The sequence below is a fragment of the Haliotis cracherodii genome, unplaced genomic scaffold, assembly GCF_022045235.1.
Source record: "Haliotis cracherodii isolate W230 unplaced genomic scaffold, xgHalCrac1.p SCAF_9, whole genome shotgun sequence".
Classification (NCBI taxonomy): Eukaryota; Metazoa; Mollusca; class Gastropoda; order Lepetellida; family Haliotidae; genus Haliotis; species Haliotis cracherodii.
The window spans coordinates 46,717,062-46,744,025 of NW_027266343.1; the positions used below are offsets into that span (position 1 = coordinate 46,717,062).

Below are 26,964 nucleotides of genomic sequence, written 5' to 3' on the forward strand. Positions count from 1 at the left end.
TCATTTTTATTGAAAAAATAATGTTTGTATAAATCATTATCCAATCAGGATCGCAACTTTACAAGTCAATATCACTGTCCGAGTCACGATACCTACAATTATGATATCACATGCGGAGATGCAAATATCTTCTACGTAGATTAAAGTATCCTCTACGTAGCTGATACATTTTTTAGACTGGACCAATACGCTTCCATACTCAACGATTTAGGAGAGACGATCACAATTTTCATTAAAGCACATAATACCATTAGAAGTAATTCAAAGCACATTGTGCATTATTTGTATAAAAATATATCGTCGTTTATCTAATGGCACGGCAAGTCCTGGTAATATGAAAGGTTAAATATGGTCTTGTAAAAAAACCACACATTTATCTTTGGTTTGTCATATTAAAACCCGGTATCCTAACAAAGCATACATTAAAAACACTTCTCTAGCATCATCATACATGGGACATTCCCTTAAAATAGCATTTCATCCTCAATTTCCTTCATACAATTAAAACAGGTTGTAAGTTGGGCTGGGACATTTTCATCATCGCATCCTTATGCTCGGTTGGTCACTGTTGTTTGCATTATTTCAATATTTCCAGATGGCGGATTTTTTCAAGCCCGGAAGAGCAAAGAGACCATCTTTGACGGAATCATTCATAGGAACCATCCTTTCTAAACACTATGGTCTGCGCATGTTCAGTTGTCAGGAACTAAACAGCTATGACGATTTTAACTTCCGGGTCAAGGCAGAGTCGAACGGAACAAATGAAAACTTGAAGGAAGTCAGTTGCCATGGTTTTGTCTTCAAAGTGTTGAACTCTCTCGACTCCTTGAATACTGGCGTCATAGGTAAGACATTCATATTTTAGCTGTATGTCAATTGTTATATGCTAGTCCTTGTCAAGGGTTATAATAAATCTATTTCATGTCAAGGGTTATAATTCACTAGTATTCCGTGCCGTTAGTTATATTATATTCCATGTCATGGGTTATTATATACTAGCATTATATGTCAAAGGTTATATTCTATTCCACGTGAAGGGTTATCACCTACTGGTATTCCATGTCAAGAGGTATCACATATGCTATGTCAAGGGTTATAACATACAAGTATTCCATGTCAAGGGATATCATACGCATGTACTAGTTTTCTATGTCAAGGGTTTTACTAATATTTCATATCAATAGTTATCACATTGTTCACGTCAAGGGTTATCACATATTCCATTTCAAGGGTTATCACATATTCCATGTCAAGAGTTATCGTATATTCCATGTCAAGGACCCGTGAAGATTCCGGGGTAGAATAGGTCTTCAGCAACCCATGCTTGTCGTAAAAGGCGACTAACGGGATCGGGTGGTCAGGCTCACTGTAATCGATCCCAAATTGTGTGGATCGATGCTCATGATATTAATCACTGGATTGTCTGGTCCAGACTCGATTATTTACAGACCGCCGTCATATAGTTGGAATATTGCTGATTGTGGCGTTAAACAACAAACCAACAACAACAACAATCCATGTCAAGGGTTATCATATATTTCATGTCAAGTGTTTTCACATATTCCATGTCAAGGGTTATCATATATTCCATGTCAAGTGTTATCACATATTCCATGTCAAGGGTTATCATATATTCCATGTCAGTTGTTATCATATGTTCCATGTCAAGTTCACACCCGTTTCTGTGTCTCTCTTAACTGAGCTACACTTAGCGGAGAGAATGACCTCGAACCGGGATATCATTTCAGAAGCTCAGCACGAGATGATATCTCGGGTGTATGAAAGCGGTATCCTCACCCCCCGGGCCGTTCCTACACTCACCGGACACCTTTACCTGACGGTGAACCTGCTCGTCAGGGGTCGTGAAAATACAGACAACATTGGTCAGTGTCAGTTTGGCGCTCCAGCCATCTCATGTATTCTTGGCATTTGACTACAATATGGTTTTACGTTGATGGAGGTATACGCAGATTGACACTGTGTATTCACCAGTTTTACGTTGATGAAGGTAAACGCAGATTGACACTGTGCACACATCAGGTTTTACGTTTGTGGAGGTATACGCATATTGACACTGTGCATACACCAGGTTAACATTACGTTGATGGAGGTATACGCAGATTGATACTGTGCACACACCACGTTTTACGTTGATGGAGGTATACGCAGATTAACACTGTGCACACATCAGGTTTTACGTTTGTGGAGGTATACGCAGATTGACACTGTGCACACACCAGGTTTTACGTTGATGGAGGTATACGCAGATTGACACCGTGGACACACATGGTTTTACGTTGATGGAGGTATACGCAGATTGACACTGTGCACACACCAGGTTTTACGTTGATGGAGGTATACGCAGATTGACACCGTGGACACACATGGTTTTACGTTGATGGAGGTATACGCAGATTGACACTGTGCACACCAGGTTTTACGTTGATGGAGGTATACGCAGATTGACACTGCACACACCAGGTTTTACGTTGATGGAGGTATACGCGGATTGATACTGTGTATTCACAAGTGTTACGTTGATGGAGGTATACGCAGATTCACACCGTGCATACACCAGGTTTTACGTTAATACGTTCATCGACTTAAAAACTGCTGAAGTCAATGCTTATAAAATAAATCTATTTACAATAATTGCTCCACGTACTGTTTATTTAATTATTGACACCAACAAACTGTGGACAACGATTCTAAGTCAGTGACATCATTGGGCGCAATAATGCAACACAAGCCCCGTCCAATCTCTTATCAGCCAATCAGGAAACAAAAAAAAGTTCGCTTGTGGGCGTGGCTTAAATATTTTTAGGTTATTTAAAAATAAATAAATGCTTTGTCAGCCAGTCACATGACATGGAATCCCTTGCAATTGTGTGTCTACAGATAAACCCGTTAATCCGGGCCCTGTTTGTACGAAAACCTCAAGACGGATGGTTACCGTTTGTTACTGATATATATTTATGTATTCATATATTTATGAAAGGGCATTACTAGGTGAAAAGATTTACTCTCATTATTGGAGCGATCATCGCAATCACTGATACATGTTTTGCAGACACTGACTCCCCCTTCATAGTGCGGCTGTTCGAGTATGTCCCCGGGACAATACTAGAATCTGTCCCCCTCACCCCGGGGCTGTGCTACAAGGTGGGGGTGATGGCGGGCAGAGTGAACACTGCGTTAAAGGTGAGAACTACTGGAGCCTAATATGCTCGCTCTTTCACGGCTGGCTGCATGTATCGAGTCTTGGAAAGGCAAAACACATTGATAGCCAAACCCATTGAGATCAGATCTTTCACGATGCCTCTCGAGAAGCCGTCAAGATCGTGAGTACACCTCCACAGGAGATCGCTTCTGGTGAACTTTGACCCCCCAATCTAAGTGGAGGAAGTGTGTTCTTTGGCCAATCAGATATCAGCTTTCTAAAACGTTTCGGCTTTATTTTTTAACGACTGGAAATCGGAAATTCGATTTTACCCAAAACTCCAAACAGAACACAAATACTACTTCGAAGGTCCTCTCTTTGAGTGTAGATGCCATAGCGCCATACTACAGGGTGCATAAAATATCCACAACTGTAGAGGGTGGCCTTTATCGTTTTGTTTTCGGAACAAGCCGATTAACTTCGTGTTTGACATTAATACTATCGTGATTTCGGAACTGTGAATAAATATGACTCTAGATGTACTGACTTATTACTAAATAAATATTAATATTTTCTACATTATATGTTTTCTAACCACCCGATACTATTACCCTGTATACCATGGTCACCAGTAAGAAAATGTATGCTTAAACAGATCGGTGAATCCCCGAGAGACGAAATACACTCTTCAAAAAGAGAAACGCATAGGTGTTTTGAGAATTCCAATTAGATTTTATTTCCCAGCAATCGTCATAAAGACAATTCTTATGTTTGATTCCCGTTAATCATGTCATGTTTGTTGTGTTTGGCGCAAACACATCTCAAAATGTTTTTTGTAAACGTTTATCAGCAAAAATGCAAAGGATGCACGGAAATTGCTTTCAGATAAAGTTTTCAGCACAATGCACGTGCAAAATGTTGATAACAGGAGTAGAGACACTGACTATAAAAGACCGTACAAAATTCATCAGTTCGTTACGAAATTTCGCAATTGTACGTTTGGAAGCAGGGGAGTCCCAGTCTGCCGTTGCAAGACACTTCAACGTTCACCAAAGCACCATATCTCGACTATGGGATGGATATACCCGCACTAATTCGACTCAAGATCATCCCAGAATCAATTTGCTACAGTAACGGACACCGCAGGACAAGTGCCTGGTACAGGAAGAATTTCCGACCAAACCATCAGAAATCGTCTGAGGGAAGTGGGAATTCGAACGAGACGACCAAAAGTTGGACCTGGCTTGCAACGTCTACAACGACAAACGACGTGTCCGGTGGTGCAACAGAGTACAGGCATGGGATCTCAGGAACTGGCGACGCGTTTGGTTCAGCGACGAGTCACGTTTTCTTCATCAACGATGGGATGGAAGACAACGTGTATACCGACGTCGACATGAACGTTTTGCGCCGAACTGCATTCTACAGGTGAACCAATTTGGTGGAGGGAGGTTCATGGTGTGGGGAGCCATATCCTACACGGGTAGATCACAGTTAGTGGTTGTCCAGGGCAATCTTACAGCAAACCGATACATAGACCAAATTCTTCGTCTTCACCCCCTCCCAACTTTGGACTGCCAGAGGGAACCCGGGTCCAACATGACAACGCTCGGCCACATACAACACGTGCAACAGTTAAATTCTTTGTTAATGAGAACATCAATGTCCTTCCATGGCCGTCCAAATCACCTGATCTCAACCCCATTGAACATTTGTGGGACGAAATTGATCGAAAAGTCCGTCAACGTCACCAGCGTCCCCACACACCTTACAGGAGGAATGGTGAAGAATTCCCCACGAAAAAATCCGACGACTTGTGCAATCTGTGCCAAGGAGGTGTCGAGCAGTGACGGCTGCAAGAAATGGTGTGACCAGGTACTGACCATAACATCCCCTTGTGGCTACACATATGCAATGACTGAACTGAATTAATGCTGACAATGACGACAATGCTTTTGTCGATCACAGTGTCTAATTTCATTTGATTGTGTTCACGCATATTCTGTGTAGATACATCCGCTTAATAAAGATCCTTATTTTTTAACTCTGCGTTTCTTTTAGTATTAGTCCTAATTTAACAGTTGAAATCAATAGCGAGCCAATTTTTGAAATATTACAAGACTGTCAAATCAGCTTATTAACTAATTTACAGGGGTTCCAGCATTCTGGTTTCCATGGTTACCAAAGAAAATGGCACCTTGACCTTCTGCCGTGGCTCGTGGACTTGCTGCACGTGATTGAGGACAACGGCGACAGACAGATGGTCAGTGACGTCATCAAGACCTTTCAGTCATGTGTTCTTGATCAACGGAATGACTTGTCGCAAGGTAACGCCAATGGTTTGATTGTTTGTTGTTTACCGCCGCAATATTCTCACTGTAAATATTGAGTATGGACCAGACAATCCAGTAACTGACGTCACAAGCATCGCTCTTGTTTGATATTGCCGCACTCAGCAATACTCTAGCTATATGACTTCGGCCTGTAACTAATCGAATCTGGACCAGACAATCCAGTGATTGACATCATGAGCACCGATCTACGCATTTGGGATACCATGACATGCAACCAACCAAGTGACGGAGCCTGACTACTAGATCCATTTAGTCGTCTAATCACTGGATTGTCTGGTTCAGACTTCAGCAACCCAACCACAAACAAAACAATGTTATATATGTCGATACTCTGACAGTATCTGTCTTGTCAAAGTTCTAATGAAAATAATGAAATTATTCATGTCCCTCTCCCCCTTCCACTTTTATCCTAAAAACACTAAATATAACGTCAATGCAATAATACAGAGCGTGTTTTTAAAAAAAATTGATGAGCAATTTTAATTAGAACTTCACATTCCTGTATAAACTCTGTAACCTTTTATGATTTTTCAGGAATGATCCATGGTGATTTGAACGAAGGGAACATCCTGGTAACTGAAGCTGCGGATGACGACAGATGGAGGGAAGAGCACGATGTGTCCGCCATCTTGGATTATGGTGACAGTGCTTATCAGCCATACATCTTTGAGGTTGCCATAGCAATGACGTACATGTCAATCCTTAGCGACAACATCCCACCACAAACTGCATCCGGGTATGTTCTGGCGGGCTATCTCACCCAGAATGATTTGTCCGACAGAGAAATTGAACTGTTAAAGTTATGTGTATGCGCGCGTATCACTCAGTCACTGGTAATAGGCGCCTACTCGTTCCATGTTGATTCCAGCAACGACTACACGCTTACCACGGCTAAGAAAGGCTGGCCACGACTTCGTCAACTGTGGGAAATGGACACAGAGCAGTTGGTCAGAGAGTGGCGAAGCATTGCTAGGACCTGCGAGGAAACACTCGTGACTGACTGATGATGATGGCGATGATGATGATGATGATGATGATGATGATCATCATCATCATTTACACTAAAAGCATGTAAAGTTACAGGACCCGTGAAGATCCGGGGTAGAATAGGTCTTCAGCAAAGTAAAATATAACATTAAAAATAGTGTTTGAAGAAACTTTATTCATGACAACATGTTTACAAACCTTTCTGTGATCGATATTCATTGCCATCTCCGTCAACCACCACCGTAACGATTTGGCAGGAGGGGATTTGAAAGTCCATCCGAAAACACTCCTCGCTTCGGAAGGCCTCGAAAACAATGTCCGGACATCACTGAAGTCACAGCTCAGGAACTTGATCATAGCATTCTTATAAAAGTTGATGAAATTCATTTCAGAAAACGCACAATTATGAAAATCATTCACGAACCACTGTTTCTGGGCCACAACTGTCACATTGATTTTGTTTCACACGCTTGCGTTAAATCTGATTCCTGGTGTAATAATTGCCGGCTGGTATGCAGCCTGAAAAGCGGTTCCGTTTGGTAATCACATTGTACTAGCAGGCACATTCCCAGTCTATCTACAGGTTATTGTTGAACCACATCATAGATCGGGGTTGTCATCTTGCTTGTGTAACTTTTCTGAGGCACGAGAATGTAAACAACACTATTGGCATCCATTGACAGTTGTTAGTAAGTGAGTTTGGTTTTGCGTTGCTTTTAGCCCTGATCCAGCAATATCAAGGTGGGGGACACCAAAAATAGGCTTCACACATTGTACCCATGTCGGGAATCCAACCCGTGTCTTCGGTGAACGCTTTAACCACGAAGGTACCCCGACAGCCCCTTGGCAGCTGTGAGGTGTGAGTAACTGTGGTGTAGGTCAAGTGCTGCAGGTCGGGGTGGAGAGGCATTAAATTTGATTTTTTAAATTATTTACTGGGAGTAATTTCTATCAAACTAATAAGACTTACACATGTAAATAAATAGTGGAATTTTAATTCATAAATTTTGTTTAGCAATTTAAAAATATTTCTACAACCTGCCACTCCTACAATCATGGCAAATGGCATATTTGATTTGAAAGAAATGCCTTGGTGAGTCCAAACGACGCAATTAAAACATCTATCTGTGGACTAAGTTTGGAGGGTTATTTGTCAACTTGTTTTTGAACACTTATTTTGAAGTAGTCAAAACTATGTTTTTTTAATGTTGAATTTTAGTAAAATGTGTTATAGATATTATTACCTTTGGCCCCTTTTCTAAGATAACAGACCTTTGTACCCTGTGTAGTTCTCGGAGATCTACACACGGTGGAGAACACCGTTTTAAAAGCACTGTTGCCGTCAAAGTAGGATGGAGATAAACCTTCTGTGTTCTGAAATTTGATGTAATCCCACTGTAGAGTAGATTCCTGTCTAAAAGTAAAGCGCTCGGTTCCAAATGAAAGTAGACCTGTGAAGAGCCGGGGGAGAATAGGTCTTCATCAACCCATGCTTGCCGTAAAAGGCGACAATGCATGTCGTAAGAGGCGGCTAACGGGTGGTCAGGCTCGCTGACTTGGTTGATGCATCGTATCGCGATTGTGTGGATCAATGCTCATGATGATCGATGCTGAATCAATGGATTGTCTGGTCCATACCCGATTATTTACAGACTAGCTGACATATAGCTGGAATGTTGCTGAGTGCGGCGTTAAACAACAAAACAAAAATAACCAAATAAAAATAAGAGGTATCTACTCTACAGTGAGGCCACATCAAATTTCAAAACACAGCAGGTTTATCTCCTAAATATCCCCTACCTTTTGTGGAAAGTATTGCTTCGAAAGATACATGGACGTTGGGTAGATATGAAGCTAAAGGAGTTGTTCACTTGTTTCCAGATAATATATCAGCTCTTACAACGTTGTGGCAAAATTATTTCTTTGTAATCCATGTATAGTAAATGATCTTACCTCCATGACAGAATGTTGAAATCTGATTGGTTCACGTGATCTTGATTAAATATATCCCGCCTTGGGGAATACATTTCTGAGCTGGAGAATAAATCACTTATATCCCCCCCGAAGAAAACAGCTTGCACATTGATTTCTAAACAGCAGAATAAATCCCTTATGTCCACCTCGAAGAAAACAGCTTGCACATTGATTTCGAAACGGCAGAATAAATCAGTTATACATCGTCAGGAAGATAACAAGATGCATTTCGTGGATTTCTCAGTCGGAACATAAGTCCCTTATATATAAAACGCTGCACATAGCTTACGATCTCACAGTTAACCCTCTGGCCAATCGAAAAGCTGTTGTCTATCAGTTTTCAGTTTTCTAACTTCTTCTACAATGAAACATGTCGGTTAGATAAATTCGTTGTGGCAGTATCAGTCGGGGTACTCGGTATTAGGCGTCCCTCGTTAGGTTTTATACCATTCACCTCCTGTTTGTGATATAAAACCAAACGCGGGACGCATAACACAACATGTAGCCTTCATAAGACTACTGCAACCTATAGTGTTCTGTCAAACGCGTTGTCTCGTAGCTCACCTTCAATCTCGACTTGGGTTTATTTGATGTTTTGTGATGTGATGCTTCGTCTTCAGTGGTTGTTCTATTTGGCATTATTGCCATTGACAACACAATGTAATTATGTATTTATGAGTGAGTGAGTTAACCTTTTACATCTCATCGGCAGTATTTCAACCAAATAGGGAGCGCATTAATGATCCATTTTTACAAAAACTAACTTCTTTGCAAATATTTGATTACGGTATTGGACTGGGGTTGTTAAGTCAATATTTTGGACGGTCGTCAAGGGAATAGCTGATTTTGAAAGTAAGGATTAATGTGAAATTTTATAATATCATGAACTACTGTTGACATATCTTCTGTTAATAACACTGACACAACAACAACGCGAAGAGGCGAATGTTGTTTCACAACAGTCTGAAATATTCCCGCTGTATCAGCTTGTAAAGGATGACTACACAAACAGGTGATTGATGTGACGACGCACGCTGTCGGGGCACGATGACACGATGTCAATGATGTCATTGATGTCAATGAGCATGACCGCCAGATCCATTAGCCTCTAATGACAGGCATAGATTGCTGGGGACGAGGGCAGGGAGCGGAACATTTAAACACCGGAGACAACTACGTTTTCCTCCCACAATATTAGGATTGTACAAATGTTAGTGAACTGTATCATCCCCCTTAAACCGGTGAAGGAGATTTGACTTGCAATTATATCACATATCACTGTATGTGTTGTCCTAGGTTTGTCGGCAAGCACTTTCCCGTGCTCGTGGGTTCGTCACAGTGGCAAGCGACACACCTACATCAGCTTCGTATGTCCTCCCACATTTGTGACGTGGAATAATGTTCAACGAGGCGTTACTCACTCACACATGCTATACGGTTTATCCTGTGGAGATTAGCTTCCTTGCTTCAGGCACTAACACCAGCACTAATCTATATTGAAATCTGCGTTCACAACAGCTGGTTCGCATTCACTCATCTCGACTAAACGTATTGTGCGAGTCTGGTAGCTGGTATGTACACTATTGTTTGAATATTTCGTAAAATAACGGGTAAGATTTGCCAGTATTTAAGTTATACCACTGCACGTCAGATTAAAGTAGGAAGATCCAGTGATGGTGCCAGGTCAGGCTTGGTGCTATGTAGGTAGACCATGCTTGTCGTAAGAGATGGACCGCCTCTGTGGTCTAGTGGTAGAGCGTCCGCCCGGAGTGCCGGCAGCGTCATACCAAAAGATGGTACTTGTTGTTACCCTGTTTGGCGCTCGGCATTAAGGGGCTAAAACAAGGACTGGTCGCCTCGGAGTCAGCATACTTCGTCTGAGTGAGGTATTCATGTTAATCTGCGGCACGGTATCTTGGTGTGCTCGCACTTTAAATCAGCATCAGTCCGAACTAGTACAAACAGCCACACAAACACACACACGTACATGCACGTCGCTATATAAGTGCAATAATCTTGGACACGACATTTCACCTCACCTCGTAAGAGATGGCAAATAGATATGGTGGTCAGGCGCGTTGGCTTTCCTGATTGGTGTCGTTGTGACCCGACGGTGAGACAGTACCCACAGGCCTCAGGGACATGTTTGATTATTGCTGACTTAAAAAATCTGGGATTCGAACTAACTCGCACCGTGCCATATATATTGTAGCAGACGGGGTATGTTGTATGTTATCAAGAGTGCGTGAACCAATCGGATCTCAACATTCTGACATGGTGGTATGATGATGGGGGCTAAAAGGTAGAGCACCCTGGACGACTGGGCCATCTATGTTCCGCTGGTATGGTTATTATGAAAGAGGGATTCAGTGTGACCCACCGTTTCCTACAATCAGCTGTGAATGAGAGAGGGATTCAGTGTGACCCACCGTGTCCTACCATCAGCTGTCAATGAAAGAGAGGTTGAGTGTGACCCACCGTTTCCTACCATCAGCTGTCAATGAAAGTGGAATTCAGTGTGACCCACCGTTTCCTACAATCAGCTGTGAATGAGAGAGGGATTCAGTGTGACCCACCGTTTCCTACAATCAGCTGTGAATGAGAGAGGGATTCAGTGTGACCCACCTTTTTCTACCATCAGCTGTGAATGAGAGAGGGATTCACTGTGACCCACCGTGTCCTACCATCAGCTGTCAATGAGAGAGGGATTGAGTGTGACCCACCGTTTCCTACCATCAGCTGTGAATGAGAGAGGGATTCATTGTGACCTTCCTTGCATCAGCTGTGAATGAGAGAGGGATTCAGTGTGACCCACCGTTTTCTACCATCAGCTGTGAATGAGAGAGGGATTCAGTGTGACCCACCGTGTCCTACCATCAGCTGTCAATGAGAGAGGAATTCACTGTGACCCACCGTTTCCTACCATCAGCTGTGAATGAGAGAGGGATTCAGTGTGACCCACCGTTTTCTACCATCAGCTGTGAATGAGAGAGGGATTCAGTGTGACCCACCGTGTCCTACCATCAGCTGTCAATGAGAGAGGAATTCACTGTGACCCACCGTTTCCTACCATCAGCTGTGAATGAGAGAGGGATTCAGTGTGACCCACCGTTTCCTACCATCAGCGGTCAATGTAAGAGAAATTCAGTGTGACCCACCGTTTCCTACCATCAGCTGTCAATGAGAGAGGGATTCAGTGTGACCCACCGTTTCCTACTATCAGCGGTCAATGTAAGAGAAATTCAGTGTGACCCACCGTTTCCTACCATCAGCTGGGAATGAAAGAGGGATTCAGTGTGACCCACCGTGTCCTACTATCAGCTGTCAATGAGAGAGGGATTGAGTGTGACCCGCCGTGTCCTACCATCAGCTGTCAATGAGACAGGGATTCAGTGTGACCCACCGTGTCCTACCATCAGCTGTCAATGAGAGAGGATTCAGTGTGACCCACCGTTTCCTACCATCAGCTGTGAATGAGAGAGGGATTCAGTGTGACCCGCCGTGTCCTACCATCAGCTGTCAATGAGAGAGGGATTCAGTGTGACCCACCGTGTCCTACCATCTGCTGTCAATGAGAGAGGGATTCAGTGTGACCCACCGTGTCCTACCATCAGCTGTCAATGAGAGAGGGATTGAGTGTGACCCACCGTGTCCTACCATCAGCTGTCAATGAGAGAGGGATTCAGTGTGACCCACCGTTTCCTTCAATCAGCTGTCAATGAGAGAGGGATTCAGTGTGACCCACCGTGTCCTACCATCAGCTGTGACCCACCGTGTCCTACCATCAGCTGTGAATGAGAGAGGGATTCAGTGTGACCCACCGTTTCCTTCAATCAGCCGTGAATGAGAGAGGAATTCAGTGTGACCCACCGTGTCCTAGCATCAGCTGTGAATGTAAGAGGGATTGGGTTGGGGGAGAGGCTGGGATTTTGCATTGTGATCAGATATCTTTTCAGCTACAGCTACAAAAACAGATAGTTTTTTAATGTAAAACTATGAACCTTATTTATTTTCAAAAGAAAATCCCTTTGCGGCAATGTTATTTTTGTGGCAGTCAATTTCGTTTTTTTAATCAGTCTGCATAATTATTTTTTCATTTTCGGGCCAATTTAATTTTTAGATAAAATCCGGTATCGGCATTAAAAACGACGCCACGTTGGAGGGCCCTTTTTTAACCCGACATACAAAGGTGAGCCTTTCGTAGCTCATCGCTTGACCGAACCAAAGAAATCCCACCTATAGCACTATAAAACCAGCAAAAGTCCGGACTCGTTCAGTGTACCTCGCTGAGTTCAGTGTACCTTTGACCGCGACGTTATACCCCATGTCATCCCGCCCCTAACGACTAGCAGAATAACGATGATTACCTATTCTTACCCGAGGTACAGAAATGAGCCTTGGCAGCTATTTGCTCCACTGAACCAAAGACACCCACCCTACCTACAGCTCAGACATCAATGGAAAAGCTTTCTTAGGGTCAGCCGTGTGTATCAGAGTGGAACAGGGTCGTGTAGCAGGGTTGTCTTACACCTGCACGTTGTTTGCTAATAGAACATCCTGCACCTCAGATGAAGCTTCCATCCATTTATCTGATACTTCGAGGTTCCACCCGTCTCTGAAACTTTGATGACTGGTGACTGATGCTAAAATGTTCAAGAGGTTCTTTTATTTTGTATTCTACATATAACTGTTGGTGTCATTTTACCGCCCACAGTTCAACAAAATGGCGAACGCCATCACGCTAGCAACATCGGAGAAACCATCGTTGAATGTGTCCTCCATCGGGACGCTACTTGCACGACATTATGGCCTGCGCATGGTCAGCTGCCAGAAACTTAACAGCTATGAAGATTTGAACTTCCGGGTCAAGGTGGAGTCAAACGGAGACAATTGGAAGGAAACGTGTTGTCATGGTTATATTTTCAAAGTTGCTAACAAACGAAACTCACAGAACACAAACTATATAGGTAAGTTTCTTGTCAATTTCTTATTGTATTAAAGGTTTGAGGTCATGTATAATAACATGATTTATTTGATACAGATGCGAACTAGCAAGATTGTGACATTGTAAATGAAACTATCGAATTTGATTTCATGTAAAATAATTATTACAGTGTATGTAGTATGTACAACAACTATTTTACTAGCTAATGCACTAATCAGTATGTGAGGATATTCTTATGTTAGATTTTCGTGAGATAAAACTTGTCCAATTTGATATTCTTGTCACAGGCAAATCACATGATCTACAAAATTATTGCTTCAGAAGCCCAGCACGAGATGATGTCCTGTGTGCTCGGGAATGGTATCCTCGCCCCCCGGGCCGTCCCCACCCTCACCGGGCACCTGTACCTGACGGTGAACCTGCCAGACGAAGACTCTGAAAACACAGAGAGCACGAGTCAGTTTGGTGTTGAATATGCGCTGGAACTAATATGTCATTGTTTCCCCACGGCGTTGCTCATACTATCAACCACTGGTTTGCTTGGCCCGGGCTTAATTTCAGGCGGCAGCCATATAGCTAACATGTTGATTGTAACCTAAAATATTCACTTAGTCACTATCAATGCACAAACCGCCGTTCACATTTTTGGCACAACCTCGAATGTTGTCTTAGTAGTGAGGGGCGGTGAAGTAGCCTTTTGGACAAAGCGTTCGCTCAAGCCGAAAATAGGGTTCGCTTCCACATGAAAATACAATTTGTGAGCCCATTTCCGCCGTGGTACTGCTGGAATATTGCTGAGAGGGGCGTGAAACTGGAATTTCCCAACCACTCAAACTCTGAACACTGCGCTACTACAATAAAGGCTTCCTTTCCAGACACAGACTCCCCCTATGTAGTGCGGTTGTTTGAGTATATCCCTGGGACAATAATACAGTCTGTTCCCCTCACGCCGGGGCTGTGTTTCAAGGTGGGGGAGATGGCGGGCAGAGTTGACACGGCGTTAAAGGTAAGAACTGTGTTACTTATGTGTAAGGGGCTACAAGTCATTTAAGGGTCGTTGTTTCGTTCTCGAAAGATGTTCAGTGATTGTGAAAATAACACGATAAATTAAGCGTCGATTGACGATTATGTGGCGTTTGTAGTGGGCTCTCGGTGTCTACCTAAAGGCTGACAAACGATGATTAAGAAAGTTCTGTTCAAAGCGGAGATGATCCTAACTCATTCGCTAATCGTTAATATGGTTATTCTTCTGTTCACGGTAGATCTTAAAATGACCTCAATAATTCTGTGAGTGAAGTAAAATGTAATAAATTCCAATATTTCAAACGTGAAGTCATATTTCTGAAAGTATTTGGTCTTTTGTTTAGCCTTAATGAATTATTAACCATGTCAAGCGATTTCAAATTTTACTCATCTCCGCACAGGGCTTCGATCATTCTGGTTTCCATGGTAACCCAGTGATCTGGCGCCTTGACCATCTGCCGTTGATTCTTGACTTGCTGCACATGGTAGAGGACAATGGTGACAGAGAGATGGTCAGTGACGTCATCAGGACATTTCAGTCACGTGTTCTGGAACACCTGAATGAATTCCCACAAGGTAAGATAGAACGTGATGTAGCAGGAATATTGCTGACTGTGCCGATAAACAACATTCACTTACTACACGAGGTTCTACGCGTTTTATACGAGGAACATCTGCCACTCCCTGGAACTGAGCTCGTAAAAACCAATTAACCTTATCGTTTTCTGTCATTTCTCTGTCATTTCCGAAGTATATTTTTGTAACAAAAAGACTAAAATACCAGTTACCATGGCGATGATCAGTGAAATGTAGTGACATGAATTTTTGCTTCCCGATTTGATACCAGCATAAGACGAGATTTCATGTACTTATAAATACTACATCTTTCCAGGTTCTTGACTCGTTTATCCCATTTCTGGCAACTTGATCAGATTCTCAATATTTTTAGAGCAAAGTATGTTTCGCCAGATATAGCCAACAAACTATTTATTTACTGACCACCATAAAACATGTGTTAATTTTCACTATTGACACCAAAACGTGTTACGTTTGGGTATTTTCCACAAAACAAACTATTCATTTTTGTCAGCCTGTCAATAAACTGTTCGTTTTGGGCATCTTTCTGAACAAATTATTCTTTTTTCTTTTAAAATTGAAAAGCTATAACATTATTTTTATTTGAGTTTCACATTTCTGTGTAATATCAGTAAATTTTAAACTTTCAGGAATGATCCATGGTGATTTTAACGAAGGGAACATCCTGGTAACTGAAGCTCCGGATGACGACAGATGGAGGGATGAGCACGATGTGTCCGCCATCTTGGATTATGGTGACAGTGCTTATCAGCCATACATCTTTGAGGTTGCCATAGCAATGGCGTACATGTCAGTCCTTAGCGACAACATCCCACCACAAACTGCATCCGGGTATGTTTTGGCAGGCTATCTTACCCAGAACGATTTGTCCGACAGAGAAATTGAACTGTTAAAGTTATGTGTATGCGCGCGCATCACTCAGTCACTTGTTATCGGCGCCTTCTCATTCCATGTTGATCCCAGTAACGACTACACGCTTAACACGGCTAGGATAGGCTGGCCACGACTTCGTCAACTGTGGAAAATGGACACAGAGCAGTTGGTCAGAGATTGGCGGAACATTGCCAGGTCCTGCGAGGAAACACGCGTGACTGATGATGGTGGCGATGATGATTATGATGATTGTGGTGATTATAATGACGAGGAGGATGTAAGGCTGGGACGAGTCTAAATTTACTACAGACCTAGACCCTCTATTCCCCGACCCTACCCACTGTAGGTCTTAAGTTGGGTAAGAAATGTTCAATTGGGAATATGTTTACTGGAGCCCTGAAAAAAGGTATTTAGATAAACATGTAGTACGCCATAAAACGATCTGATCGTGCATACACTGAAGTTGACCGAAGCTTTGTCTATACTTAAAAAGACAGAAGTAATGTGTGCATAGTCAGACAGAAATGCTGACATTAGCGACTTGTATTTACGTGCAACCATGAAATTTTATTGTTAATATCATACAAAAAAAAACACGGGTCCGGGTAGTCCCGAGTACCCGAGTTACCCGTCCAAGCCCTAGGAGGATGAGGATTTTAAGGCTCGACAGAGATAAACCCTCTTATCTGATGTCATACCCCTCTTTAGTGTATTAAAACCTCAAAGTTTGGGGGGTTTCATATTTGTGTCTGTCATATTGTTCAAGGGCAGTTGTCCTCGGATGGTAGCTCAGGGTGGACGACTGAAGACAAAACTCAGGGGTGGAGTTTAAGAAGATAGCAGCCATGTTTATTGTTGATTACAATAGGGAATATCCGCCGAAAAGTTTCATGATAAGGATGACGTGACAGAACGCACACCAGGACCGAGTGGCCAGGGTTCCGGGGTGCGGAGACCCGCTCTGTCACTTACACACAGGCTGGAAGTCGGACTGCGATTCCTCATCATCGATGTAGGCGCCTAGCGTACAATTCGTCCGCATTCATCGGTGATCTGGGTCCGTCTCACAGATTGATGTTGTTGCTTTAAATGTTTAAGAGGTCGCCTTCTGCCTCAACGATTGCGGCTGACTTGTCCCTCTTTGAGCTTCATGTGTGTGAGTAGGGTACACATATCTATAGTGAGTTTTTGTAATCATTACATATCTGTTTCGTATTTTGATATGATTTCATTGATTCTTTGGCTATTCTGTTAATATACGTTCGAGTAGCTGTCCATCTCTCCGAAATAGGGTTAGTTTAGCCTTCGCTATTGCATCTCGTAGCTTTAGGTGATCCACGACAGGTAGCATATCTATCTGTAATTTTTGTTTTAACCGAACCCGGGGCATGGTCTTGACATTCCAGTAACAAGTGAGCAATGGATTTAGTTGATTTGCATGATAGGCATACCTTGTCATAGTGCTTTTTGTGACCGAGTCTGAGGTGTGAAATGGCTACTTCAACTTTTCTTTCATGTGTGAATGATTATAGCATTTGGTAGATCTTGGGTTGAATTTTGTATAGCTAACTGCCGATCTTACTTTCGTTCCACTGGGCTTGTCATCTTTGGGCTTTGGAGGCTTTGATTTTGCTTTATATCTCTAGTTTATAGAAGGGAATAGGTTGTATCTCCGCTTCGTCTGGAGCTGGCTTCTCTAGTGTGTCTGCTTTTTCATTTCCATTAATATCTATGTGAGAGGGGATCCAACACAGCTCCACCTGTTTCCCCTGGTCCGATAGTTTTTGTATATTAGTGTAAAATAGTATTGACTGTGTTTGGTCTCGAGTTTGAGTTTCTGTTGCTGGTGGCTTGAAGTTCACTTAGCGAGTCTGATAGGATGACTGCCTTTGCTTCCAGTATCTCCGGAATGAGTGCATGATAAATTGCCTACAATTTAGCAGTGAATACTGATTGACCAGGCAGGCAAGGAAAACCGAATTTGCTTGGGGTTTGGAGCCATGGATTTGGATCCCGTAACCAGCAGCGTTGTTGATAGGATTCTTGGATCCATCAGTTGTTATATGGCAGTGTATTTTATTGTTTAACAGTGATTGTGTAAGAGTGACTAGTATCCTACCCTATTTGGTATCCCGGGGATGAAATTCTCTAGTGTCATGATGATTCTCCCTAGTGAATTTGAACCCATACCAGTGTCTTTAATCCTATCCACATCTTGCTCACATATTCTTCCAATAAAACCTTTCTTTTAGAACTGCATAGGTTTTGTCCCTAGCGAGATGACAAGCATCATGGCTGTGACAGCCTCACAACACACTGTCCTTTCTGTCAGCTGTGGTAACTTTCCTCTTCTTGTTGTCCTTTGTATAATATAGCTAATCTTTTTCCAAACAGAAATGTTGACATTTTTTGCCTCAAAGCTCTCTTCTGGTTTAAGTTACATTTTTCTGGATAAAATTTGTCCTTTAAGTAACTGAACACTTTGGAATACTCTAGATCTGTTCCATCCATGGTTGATCAAAATCAACTGACAATGTCAATGTTAAACCTCAAAGTCATGAAGTCATGTGATCAGCTGACAGCATGAATGTCATGACAGCATATAATGCATGTGCAAAGGCAGTCTGTCATGGGATAATATACACTCGGATGAATTACCCTTACTTTTTGGACATAACCTATCCCAGATTTCCCACACTAAGGCAGGACACTATACTCTAGAGTAAAACTTCCCCCGGGATAATTTTTAGGTAGGATATAATCCTTGCTTACAATTACAGCTGTATTGCATTGTTTCTGTTGAGATTTGGTAGCCGCTCATTGCATTGTGTTTGGACAGTGATCAGTCATCAGGAAGTAACTATATTTAGATGCTAGTGTAGTGTGTAAACTTCCGGTCCGGTATACCGCGGACGGTGATAGTATGTTATCAAAACTTCTGTTATGTTCTAAGTTGTGAGGGCACTATGTGGAACTTTCCAGTTGCTGGATAGGCTGTATATTAGGACACAAGAATGTGTTTAGGCATCTCTCACACATTTTCATCTCATCGGAACCAGCTTTCATGTGAGGATTGCTCACAATCCCTGATTCCCTGCCTAGCCCATCTCGGAATCTTATATATATTATATATTATATGAATATATATTATTATCGTTGTTGTTGTTTGTTGTTTAACGCCACATTCAGCAATATCCTAGCTTTATGACGGTGGTCTTTAAATAATCGAGTCTAATCACTGGATTGTTCGGTCCAATGTCATGAGCATCGATCCACCCGATCCCGTTAGTCGCCTCTAACGACATGCATAGTCGCCTTTTAAGGCAAGCCTGGGTTGCTCAAGATCTTCACGGGTAATATATATTATTATCACTGACTTTTGCTATCACCACAGTATTGGTGTATTTGATACTGACCACTGCCATCATATTATATATTGCCATCAACTCTTGTATTACCACACTTTTGCTTGCTGCCATTGTAATTGTGCAGTAATTTGTATTGTTTTGCAAAAAATAATTTTTTAATACATTTGTTGATGGAATACTACTTGTTGTTTGTTTGTTGGTTTCACACTAACTTCTTTTATATACAGATTTTGGATTAACATATTGTTTCAATTTGGGAATCGTCACGTAACACAGAGTATATATAGGCCCAGCTGCCCCAGGTAGTTTGAATTTTAGTGATAGCTCTTGATCATGGTAAGGTTGGGGTTTTCCTTCTTCGTGACATCTGAAGTTAAAGCAGTGTGACCTTGTCCAGGGAGGACGTAACCCTTTGTAGTGACTTTCTGGTGGCTGAATGTCATGACAGTCGTGACTTCAGATGAGTTTGTGTTCTAATGTCCCAGATAGCTTTAGCGAGGGATTTTTTTCTGAGCTCGGGCTTCATCTTAGGTGTTTTTGTCTTGCCATATCTTCCAAACCAAAGGGTTTGATGTTCGTCCCCTGAACGATAATATTGTCTGCTCTCTTCTTTGTTTCCATGGGGGTTGACCTGTTCCTACTTGGAGTGCTTCTAATAAAGTACCTGTTGCTGCACCAGTCGTTAGCATTAGGAATTTATATTGTTTTCTGTCGAGGCGGCTCAAGACAGTATTTGATGCTGAGTGAAAGGCCTCACAGCCCTAGTCTACTTTTGATCTGATGAGTGATTTGTAGAGGTCCAGCCGAGTGTACCTCGAGGTACCCAAGATGTGACTGAAATGGCCTGCAATACATTCAGGTCATTATGACATCTGTTTTTTTTCACATATTCTATATGTTTGCTCCTATGAGGTATTGATCAAGGATCACCCCTAGGGATTTTACGGATTTTCGAATGTTTCGATTTTGATGGGTTTGCCTTTTATGGAGAGACGGGGTATCAAAGCATCTTTCCCCCTGCAATTGAATGTCACTCCCACAGTTCTTTTCACTTGAAAGGGTGACCTCCATTTATTGAGCCATTGATCTGCTCCGTCCAAGGCTGACAGGAGTTTTTTTCGTGAAGTATCTGTATTTTACCCATATTGCTCCATCATCAGCGAATATAGAAGTTTGGGTAGGAGAGTTTACATGATCAAATAGATAATTGTTCATGATGTTAAACAGTGTTAGGTTTAAAATACTAATTTGTGGCGTGCCATTGTCCAGTGACAAAGGATCGGATTAGTTGTTCCCTAGCTTAACTGATAGCAACCTGTCCTGCAGGAAGCTGTCTATGAAGTTGGCCTGTCTACTCCATTTTGTGCTAAATTTGCGAGGAGTCCATCATGGCACACCATGTCAAAGGCTTTGCTGAAGTCTAGAAATACTTTACTAGGTATTGTCTGTTTAATTGAGTTTTTTTTCTTTCAGTATATGACCGGTCTTAGTATATGATCTAGACATGAGTGTCCCTTCCTGGAAACTGGTTTGATCAGGTTCGATCGATGTGGTAGCCAGTTTCAAGGTGATGTATGAGACTTGTAACCATGGCTTCCAAGTGTTAGAAGTGAGATCGGTTAGAAGTGAGACCGGTCAATAGGATTTCGGTAGGGCTTCGTCTTTCCCTTGCTTCAGAAGCAGGATAAGTGCAGCATGTTTCCATGCTTTTGGGACTTCTCCTTTGGACCATACCATGTTGCACAGCTCAGTGAGTAAGCTCTTGGATTGATTAGGTAGGTTTTTCACTTTCTCGTAACTGGTTGTGTCAAGACCTGGTGCAGTACCTTTTCTATGTTGTATTGCATCATCAAACTCTGTCACAGTAAATGGTATATTGTATACCAGATGTTTGGCTTGCGACTGCTTTGATATCTTAGGCATAAGCATTTTCTCCTGTTTGAATTCTTTGCTGCCATTTATGTTGCTGCTGACAAATGAGAAGTGCTCGGCTAGAATGTTGGCCTGTGTGGGCTTTGGCTAACTTGGGATTTTGTTTAGGTTTACGCTTACCCCTGATTTTTTTCATTGAGAGATTTGCAGAATCTCAGAATCATGACTAGAGGGAGGATACACTGAAAGTTTGTTGAATACATTGGACATATAAAGGAGATAGAATCTCGGTACATTTTGGAAACATATTGAAACGATTAGGGATTTTAGATAAATTAAGTTTTAAAGAAACGTATAGAAATGGTTTGCACTGTAACAATACTTCTGAACGTCATTGAGCTTTTGTTCTCAAAAGCGTTTTAATAATAGTGACAATATTTAAAATACAAATATATAGTAAAATGCATGTGACATCAACAGGTTGACAAGTATTTGCTACAGGCACTGATCATGACTCAGATGTTTAAAATTCCATTAGATAAGATATACAGGCGCGTCAACAGATTTGTCAACATCGGTCAAACAATTATACATAACATTAACAAGTTAAGTGGAGATTCCGGCTTGTACACACAAAACTTACACAATCTGGCTCATACACAATAACATTGGACGATCCACCGAGCAGCAAATCCTAATCGCCATTGCCCATGCAGTCGGAATACCAGGCCTATTGGAACATTTAGTATCACAGGTATGACATTAAAAAGGACAATAAACGTTGTTAGAAGTAAATTACACTGAGGAGGTAGGGACAAAGAACTTAATGTGTGTAATGTGTTGTTTGCATAAAATTTTTAAAAAAAATCATGAAAAGAGTAAGATCTTTGAAATTGGGAGTCTAGTATTGTGAGCCAAGACTCAACAAGGCTAGCAGATGTTGGATGTCACCTGCGCTAAAAGTAGAATGTGTATACAAAAACCTAGGCAGCTTCGAATATATTAGCTGGAATGTAATGAAAAATCAAGTGAAATTCGCTTGGAGATATTTTAACAAATCACATATCATGTGCAAGCGAGCATTAACGGTTCATCCCATGATATTTAATCGTTGGTATCCTAATTAAGCGCAAAATCACATTGGAAAGACGAAGGAAATGAGTGTATACTATTTACACATTCTCAGATTACTTACGGAAATATCAACAGTTTATTTCGCGAGCCAGAAAGGTTTTACGAAAGCCGAGTGGAAGTAGATTTCAGACTCGGCCAGAATCGGGCGAATCACCTGATTCCTGATGTCAAGTCAGTGTCAAAACAACAACACATGTGCATTACACGTGGGTTCAAAATGATAGTTTTGACTGAAGAACAAGTGTTCGCATGGAACTAGATCATCAAGTTATGTTGGCGAAAACATTTGGTGTCAATAAGTTTTTTACTCTGTGTAATGTATATTGTTCTCTTACATGATGTCCATGTTCCTGATGTCAGTGATGCATACTAGTATCAGTTGGAAGATGTGAAGAATGTCCTCTCAAGGCTCATCAATCCTGTATGTCACACACCACAACAAAAATCTATGAACTCTGACATAGATATCCTCAGGGCAGAACTGCAGAGAACAGCATTCTTATTAAATGAGTTGTATCGGAAAGTACATGACTTGAAGAAAAATGCCCTCAGGCACAAAGAAAACCACAGTTGATTGGTAGAAGTTCTTCAAAACTTACCATGAGAATCTTAGAGCAGTTGACTACACCACTGCATACATTGGCCTTTATACACCAAGACAAGCCCATACACTGATGTGTGGTAGCCTTGTAACTGAGGTGAGGAAATCTGTTGTTACTGAAACAGATAAATATCATTCACAAGAACAGGCAAAATATATATTCCATATGATACCTACTTCTGCCCATGGTAAAATAAGATATGTAGGAGGTCATTCAATTGCAAAATTGACATACCATTACACGGAACTGGTTCGTATTGATGACTTAGTGGCCAGTATACTTCATCACTATACTTCTAAATGTTATCCTTGTTGTTTCACAAGCTTATCTAAATGAATGTACAAAATATCCAGAGAGTATTTTGGACACCTACAGAAAACAAAACTTATCTTGTGGACTTATCAGAAAGAGCATTTGAGATTTCCTCTGTTTTGAAAAGGTTCGTCTGGTATGGTTTCAGTGTTCAGCACCTATCTGACATGCCTTGCATAAAAACACACATCAGATGACAACAGAGTAAGCTAATCTCTGTCTCAAATTATCAAGACTGAGTCATGAGTGTTTCCGCAATCCATTGCAAATTAGTTGTGTTGGAGCCAGAGTGCGAAACTGGGATGAACAAGTCTAAGTAGCCCTGATTTAATCGGTTCCACTCATAAGTGTTGGACAATGTCGTAAGGCTCTATACAATGCGGGACTAGTTTCACAGTTTCTGGAAGTTTACACATAACCCAAACATCTAGATATAGTGACCTAAAATTGTACATGTGCCTATGCAAATTACCATTTCACTAAATATATAGTCAACTTGGTTTCAGTGAGTCTGTCGAAGAAGGCACGGATCCTCTTCAGGTGTTCATCCCACTTCATGGAATGGTTGATGACATTGTCATACTTTGCTCTTGGTTGAAGGAAAAACAGATGTTTGGGTTGTGAAGAAATTTGAATTTGAAAGGGAAATTCGGCTCAGAGAATTGGAAGCAGAGAAAGAAAAAGAAGAGACAATTTCGTCTTAAAGATATTTGAGCAGTAAAATAAAAATAAAGTATGAGAGTAGAAGCTGAGAATAAGAGAATTTCGTATTAAGCAGTTAGAAATTGAAGCTGATAAAGAAATTAAACTGAGGCAATGTATTTACAGAATGATGGCTTTCTTGCTTCTCTGAACGTGATGTTGAAATGCTTTTCCTATATTTTGAAAAGTTGGCTAACACTGAAATGGCTGCAAGGAAAATAGACCATGTTTTGGCAAAATGTGTTTAGGGGAAAGTTTATTCTGCCTCATCTATTGATATTATTATCAGGGTGTTAAGGCTGAAGTTTTGAAGACTTATGAATTGGTTCCTGAAGCTTACAGGCAAAACTTTAGGTGAGCTAAGAAAAGGGATGGTTCTACGTTTGTTGAGTTTGCTAGAAAGAAACTCTGTTTGATAGGTGGTATACTCCAAAGGAGGTTTATGGTGACTTTGATAGTTTGAGGCAGCTACTTTGGCTGATGACTCCAGTTGGTTCGAAAAATACTTCTGGATTCGTCAGAGTCTACTTGTAGATATTACTGCAAGCCAGGGCATATTATTTCTGAGCGTAGAAAGCTTGCTTTCAAAACAGCTACTCCTACCCGAATGCTTTTGTGAATGTCAAGTCACAGCCTTTTTTTTGTGGTAAGGCTAATGAGCAGTCTGCTGTTGTGGGAGAGGAGTATTTACCTTTTGTTAGTTAAGGTTTTGTATCAGTTCAAGGTCACAGTTCCAATGTAGAATCTCCACCTGTGAAAGGTGTAGACTTGCTCATTGGGAAGAGTTTGGGAGGGGAAAGATGTTTGACTGATCCATTTGTTTGTCTTGAGCCTAGCACTTCTGAAAGAACTGAAAATCTTGAAAAAGAAATTCCAGGTATTTTTCCTTCATGGGTTGTTTCTCGTGCTTGGCTAAGCAAAGTCCTTCTGAGAATGATCCCAGTCATGATTTGGCTGGCACTTTTATGGATCATTCTCTTCACCTGTCTAAATTTTCGAGGGAGAGACTAAATATTCTGACAGTTTTCCGGCTGGGTAGGAAGCAGTTAGTTAAGTTACAGGGGGAGGACCCAGAACTTCAAATTCTTGCGGACAGGGCTCTCTGTAGAAAAAGCTGACAAGGTTCCAGCTTGCTATTGTTTTAAAGATAGCATATTGATGAGGAAATGGAGGCTTCCAGATGTATCTCCTGATAATAAATGGAAGGTTTTCCATCAAGTTCTTCTCCCAAATTCATATTGAAAGCATGTTTAGAGATTGGCACATGAAACTCCTTTCGCAGGGTATTTGGGTGTACATACTTTTTTTTGTCCCATTTCTTTTGGCCTAATTTGTGGCTGAATTTTGCAAAAGATGTCATGTGTGTCAAATAGTTAGCAAACCTAATCAGAAAAATCCCAGCCGTACCTTTGAAACCCCATCCAGCTTTTGAAAAACCTTTCAGCAGGGTCATCATTGGCATTTCCTTTGCCTACAACTAAGTTAGGAAAAGCTTACTATCATGTGGTCTTTCACAAGGTTTCCAGAGGCTATTCTTATATTGGAGGATGTAGGGCTAGGCTTTCCAAAGCTTGTGAGGTTGCGAGGGATAACATGAAAGAATCCCTGGACAAAATTGAAGTACAATTAATATGACAAAGAGTCTCAAGAGAGAAATTTCAGTCCTGACGATAAAGTCTTTGTGGTTTTGCCAATCATGAGGGTGTTGAAGCCTGTCAGTAATCATTCCAAGGCGTGGGACGAACACCTGAACAAGATTCGTGCCTTCTTTGACAGAGTCACTGAAGCCATTGACTGTAAATTTAAACTTTGAATTTGCATAGGCACATGTACAATTTTAGGTCACGTCATAGGCCAAGGTCAGGTACAGCTCGTAAAAGCAAAGGTGGATGCTATTTCAAAATTCCAAGTTCCACAGAGCAAAAAGGCATTTTTAGGAAACATTTCTTTTAATTATCAAGTATCTGTGATCTCTATTCACGAAGAATGTAGACCTCCGGCATATGTTCATACAGGTGGTCAGTCAGTAACAATACATATACTAGCCACAAAAAGAAACTGTGCACGGAGAAAATATATTTTGGATTGAAATACAACGCAGCAAGAACAAAATAATGCAGACGCTGTAGCAGCTGAATGATCGGACCATAAGAAAATGTCAACGGGACCTGAACAACACCTGTTACGATGACGTCAGAAGATCAAAATGGAGTAGGGGGTCATACGACAAAGTCACAAATTCAATAACGGGTATGACCACCCTGTGCGTGAATCACAGCAGTGCATCGGCGACGCATGGAGTCCACCAAATGGGCATGGAAGGCCTGGGGAATGGTCGCCATATCCTCCTCAAATGCTGTGCCAAGTCACGGACGTTATCTGGAGGATGTGGAAGACGACGCAGACGGCGCTCCATTTCATCCTACACATTCTCTATTGTTATGGTGAAGGAAATCCATTGCGACCCTAGCCGTGTGAGGACGAGCGTTGTCCTGTTGAAATGTCAATCCCGGGCCATGACGTTGCAGGAAAGGAATGACCACAGGCCTCAGAATCTGATTTCTGTAGCCAACACCGGTTAGATTGCCCTAAACAACCACCAAAGGGGTTCGGTGCCGTGCTGTTATCCCACCCCAAATCATCACAGAGCCACCTCCAAAACGATTCCTCTCAACAATACAGTTGCGTGCATAACGTTCTCCCAAACGCCGGTAGACACGTTGGCGCCCGTCACTGTGGGAAATGTTGAACCTCGATTCATCTCTAAAGACAACATTTATCCACCATATTCGATGTTGGCGAACATGATTTCGACACCATCTTAGACGGTTGACTCGATGACGGTGTGTCAGGATGGGACGTATGGCAGGGCGTCGTGGTCGAATCCCGTACTGACGTAAACGATTCCTGACAGTGTTGGGATGGATACGGCGCAGTCCAGGAATTGTCTGGGACGTCGTTACTGCCGTCTGGAACCTGTGTCGGAGATGTGTAACTCGAATCCATCTGTCCTGTCTTGGCGTCGTTACTCGGGGACGTCCTGAACGTGGGTGGTCGGCAA

At 41.8% G+C, this 26,964-nt stretch overlaps 2 protein-coding genes across 2 annotated transcripts; both read left to right on the top strand.

Moving 5' to 3' along the window:
- Positions 1-595: 595 nt before the first annotated feature.
- On the top strand, positions 596-6,518 carry LOC139453415 (hydroxylysine kinase-like). The gene is made up of 5 exons (XM_071235106.1): positions 596-845; positions 1,749-1,883; positions 3,071-3,201; positions 5,313-5,487; positions 6,049-6,518. Exons 1-5 carry the CDS (start codon positions 596-598, stop codon positions 6,516-6,518), a joined length of 1,161 nt encoding a protein of 386 aa, XP_071091207.1.
- A 6,680-nt stretch (positions 6,519-13,198) lies between these two features.
- Positions 13,199-16,211, top strand: LOC139452027 (hydroxylysine kinase-like). Its single transcript, XM_071233309.1, has 5 exons — positions 13,199-13,442; positions 13,742-13,876; positions 14,296-14,426; positions 14,845-15,019; positions 15,670-16,211. The coding sequence occupies exons 1-5, from the start codon at positions 13,199-13,201 to the stop codon at positions 16,209-16,211; spliced, it is 1,227 nt and encodes a 408-aa protein (XP_071089410.1).
- The last annotated feature ends 10,753 nt before the right edge of the window (positions 16,212-26,964 follow it).

Coding starts and splice junctions, on each gene's coding strand:
- LOC139453415 (XM_071235106.1), top strand. CDS start 596: ATGGCGGATTTTTTCAAGCCCGGAAGAGCAAAGAGACCATCTTTGACG. Junction 846..1,748: donor CTTGAATACTGGCGTCATAG/GTAAGACATTCA, acceptor ATATCATTTCAG/AAGCTCAGCACGAGATGATA. Junction 5,488..6,048: donor ACGGAATGACTTGTCGCAAG/GTAACGCCAATG, acceptor ATGATTTTTCAG/GAATGATCCATGGTGATTTG.
- LOC139452027 (XM_071233309.1), top strand. CDS start 13,199: ATGGCGAACGCCATCACGCTAGCAACATCGGAGAAACCATCGTTGAAT. Junction 13,877..14,295: donor TGAAAACACAGAGAGCACGA/GTCAGTTTGGTG, acceptor CTTCCTTTCCAG/ACACAGACTCCCCCTATGTA. Junction 15,020..15,669: donor CCTGAATGAATTCCCACAAG/GTAAGATAGAAC, acceptor TTAAACTTTCAG/GAATGATCCATGGTGATTTT.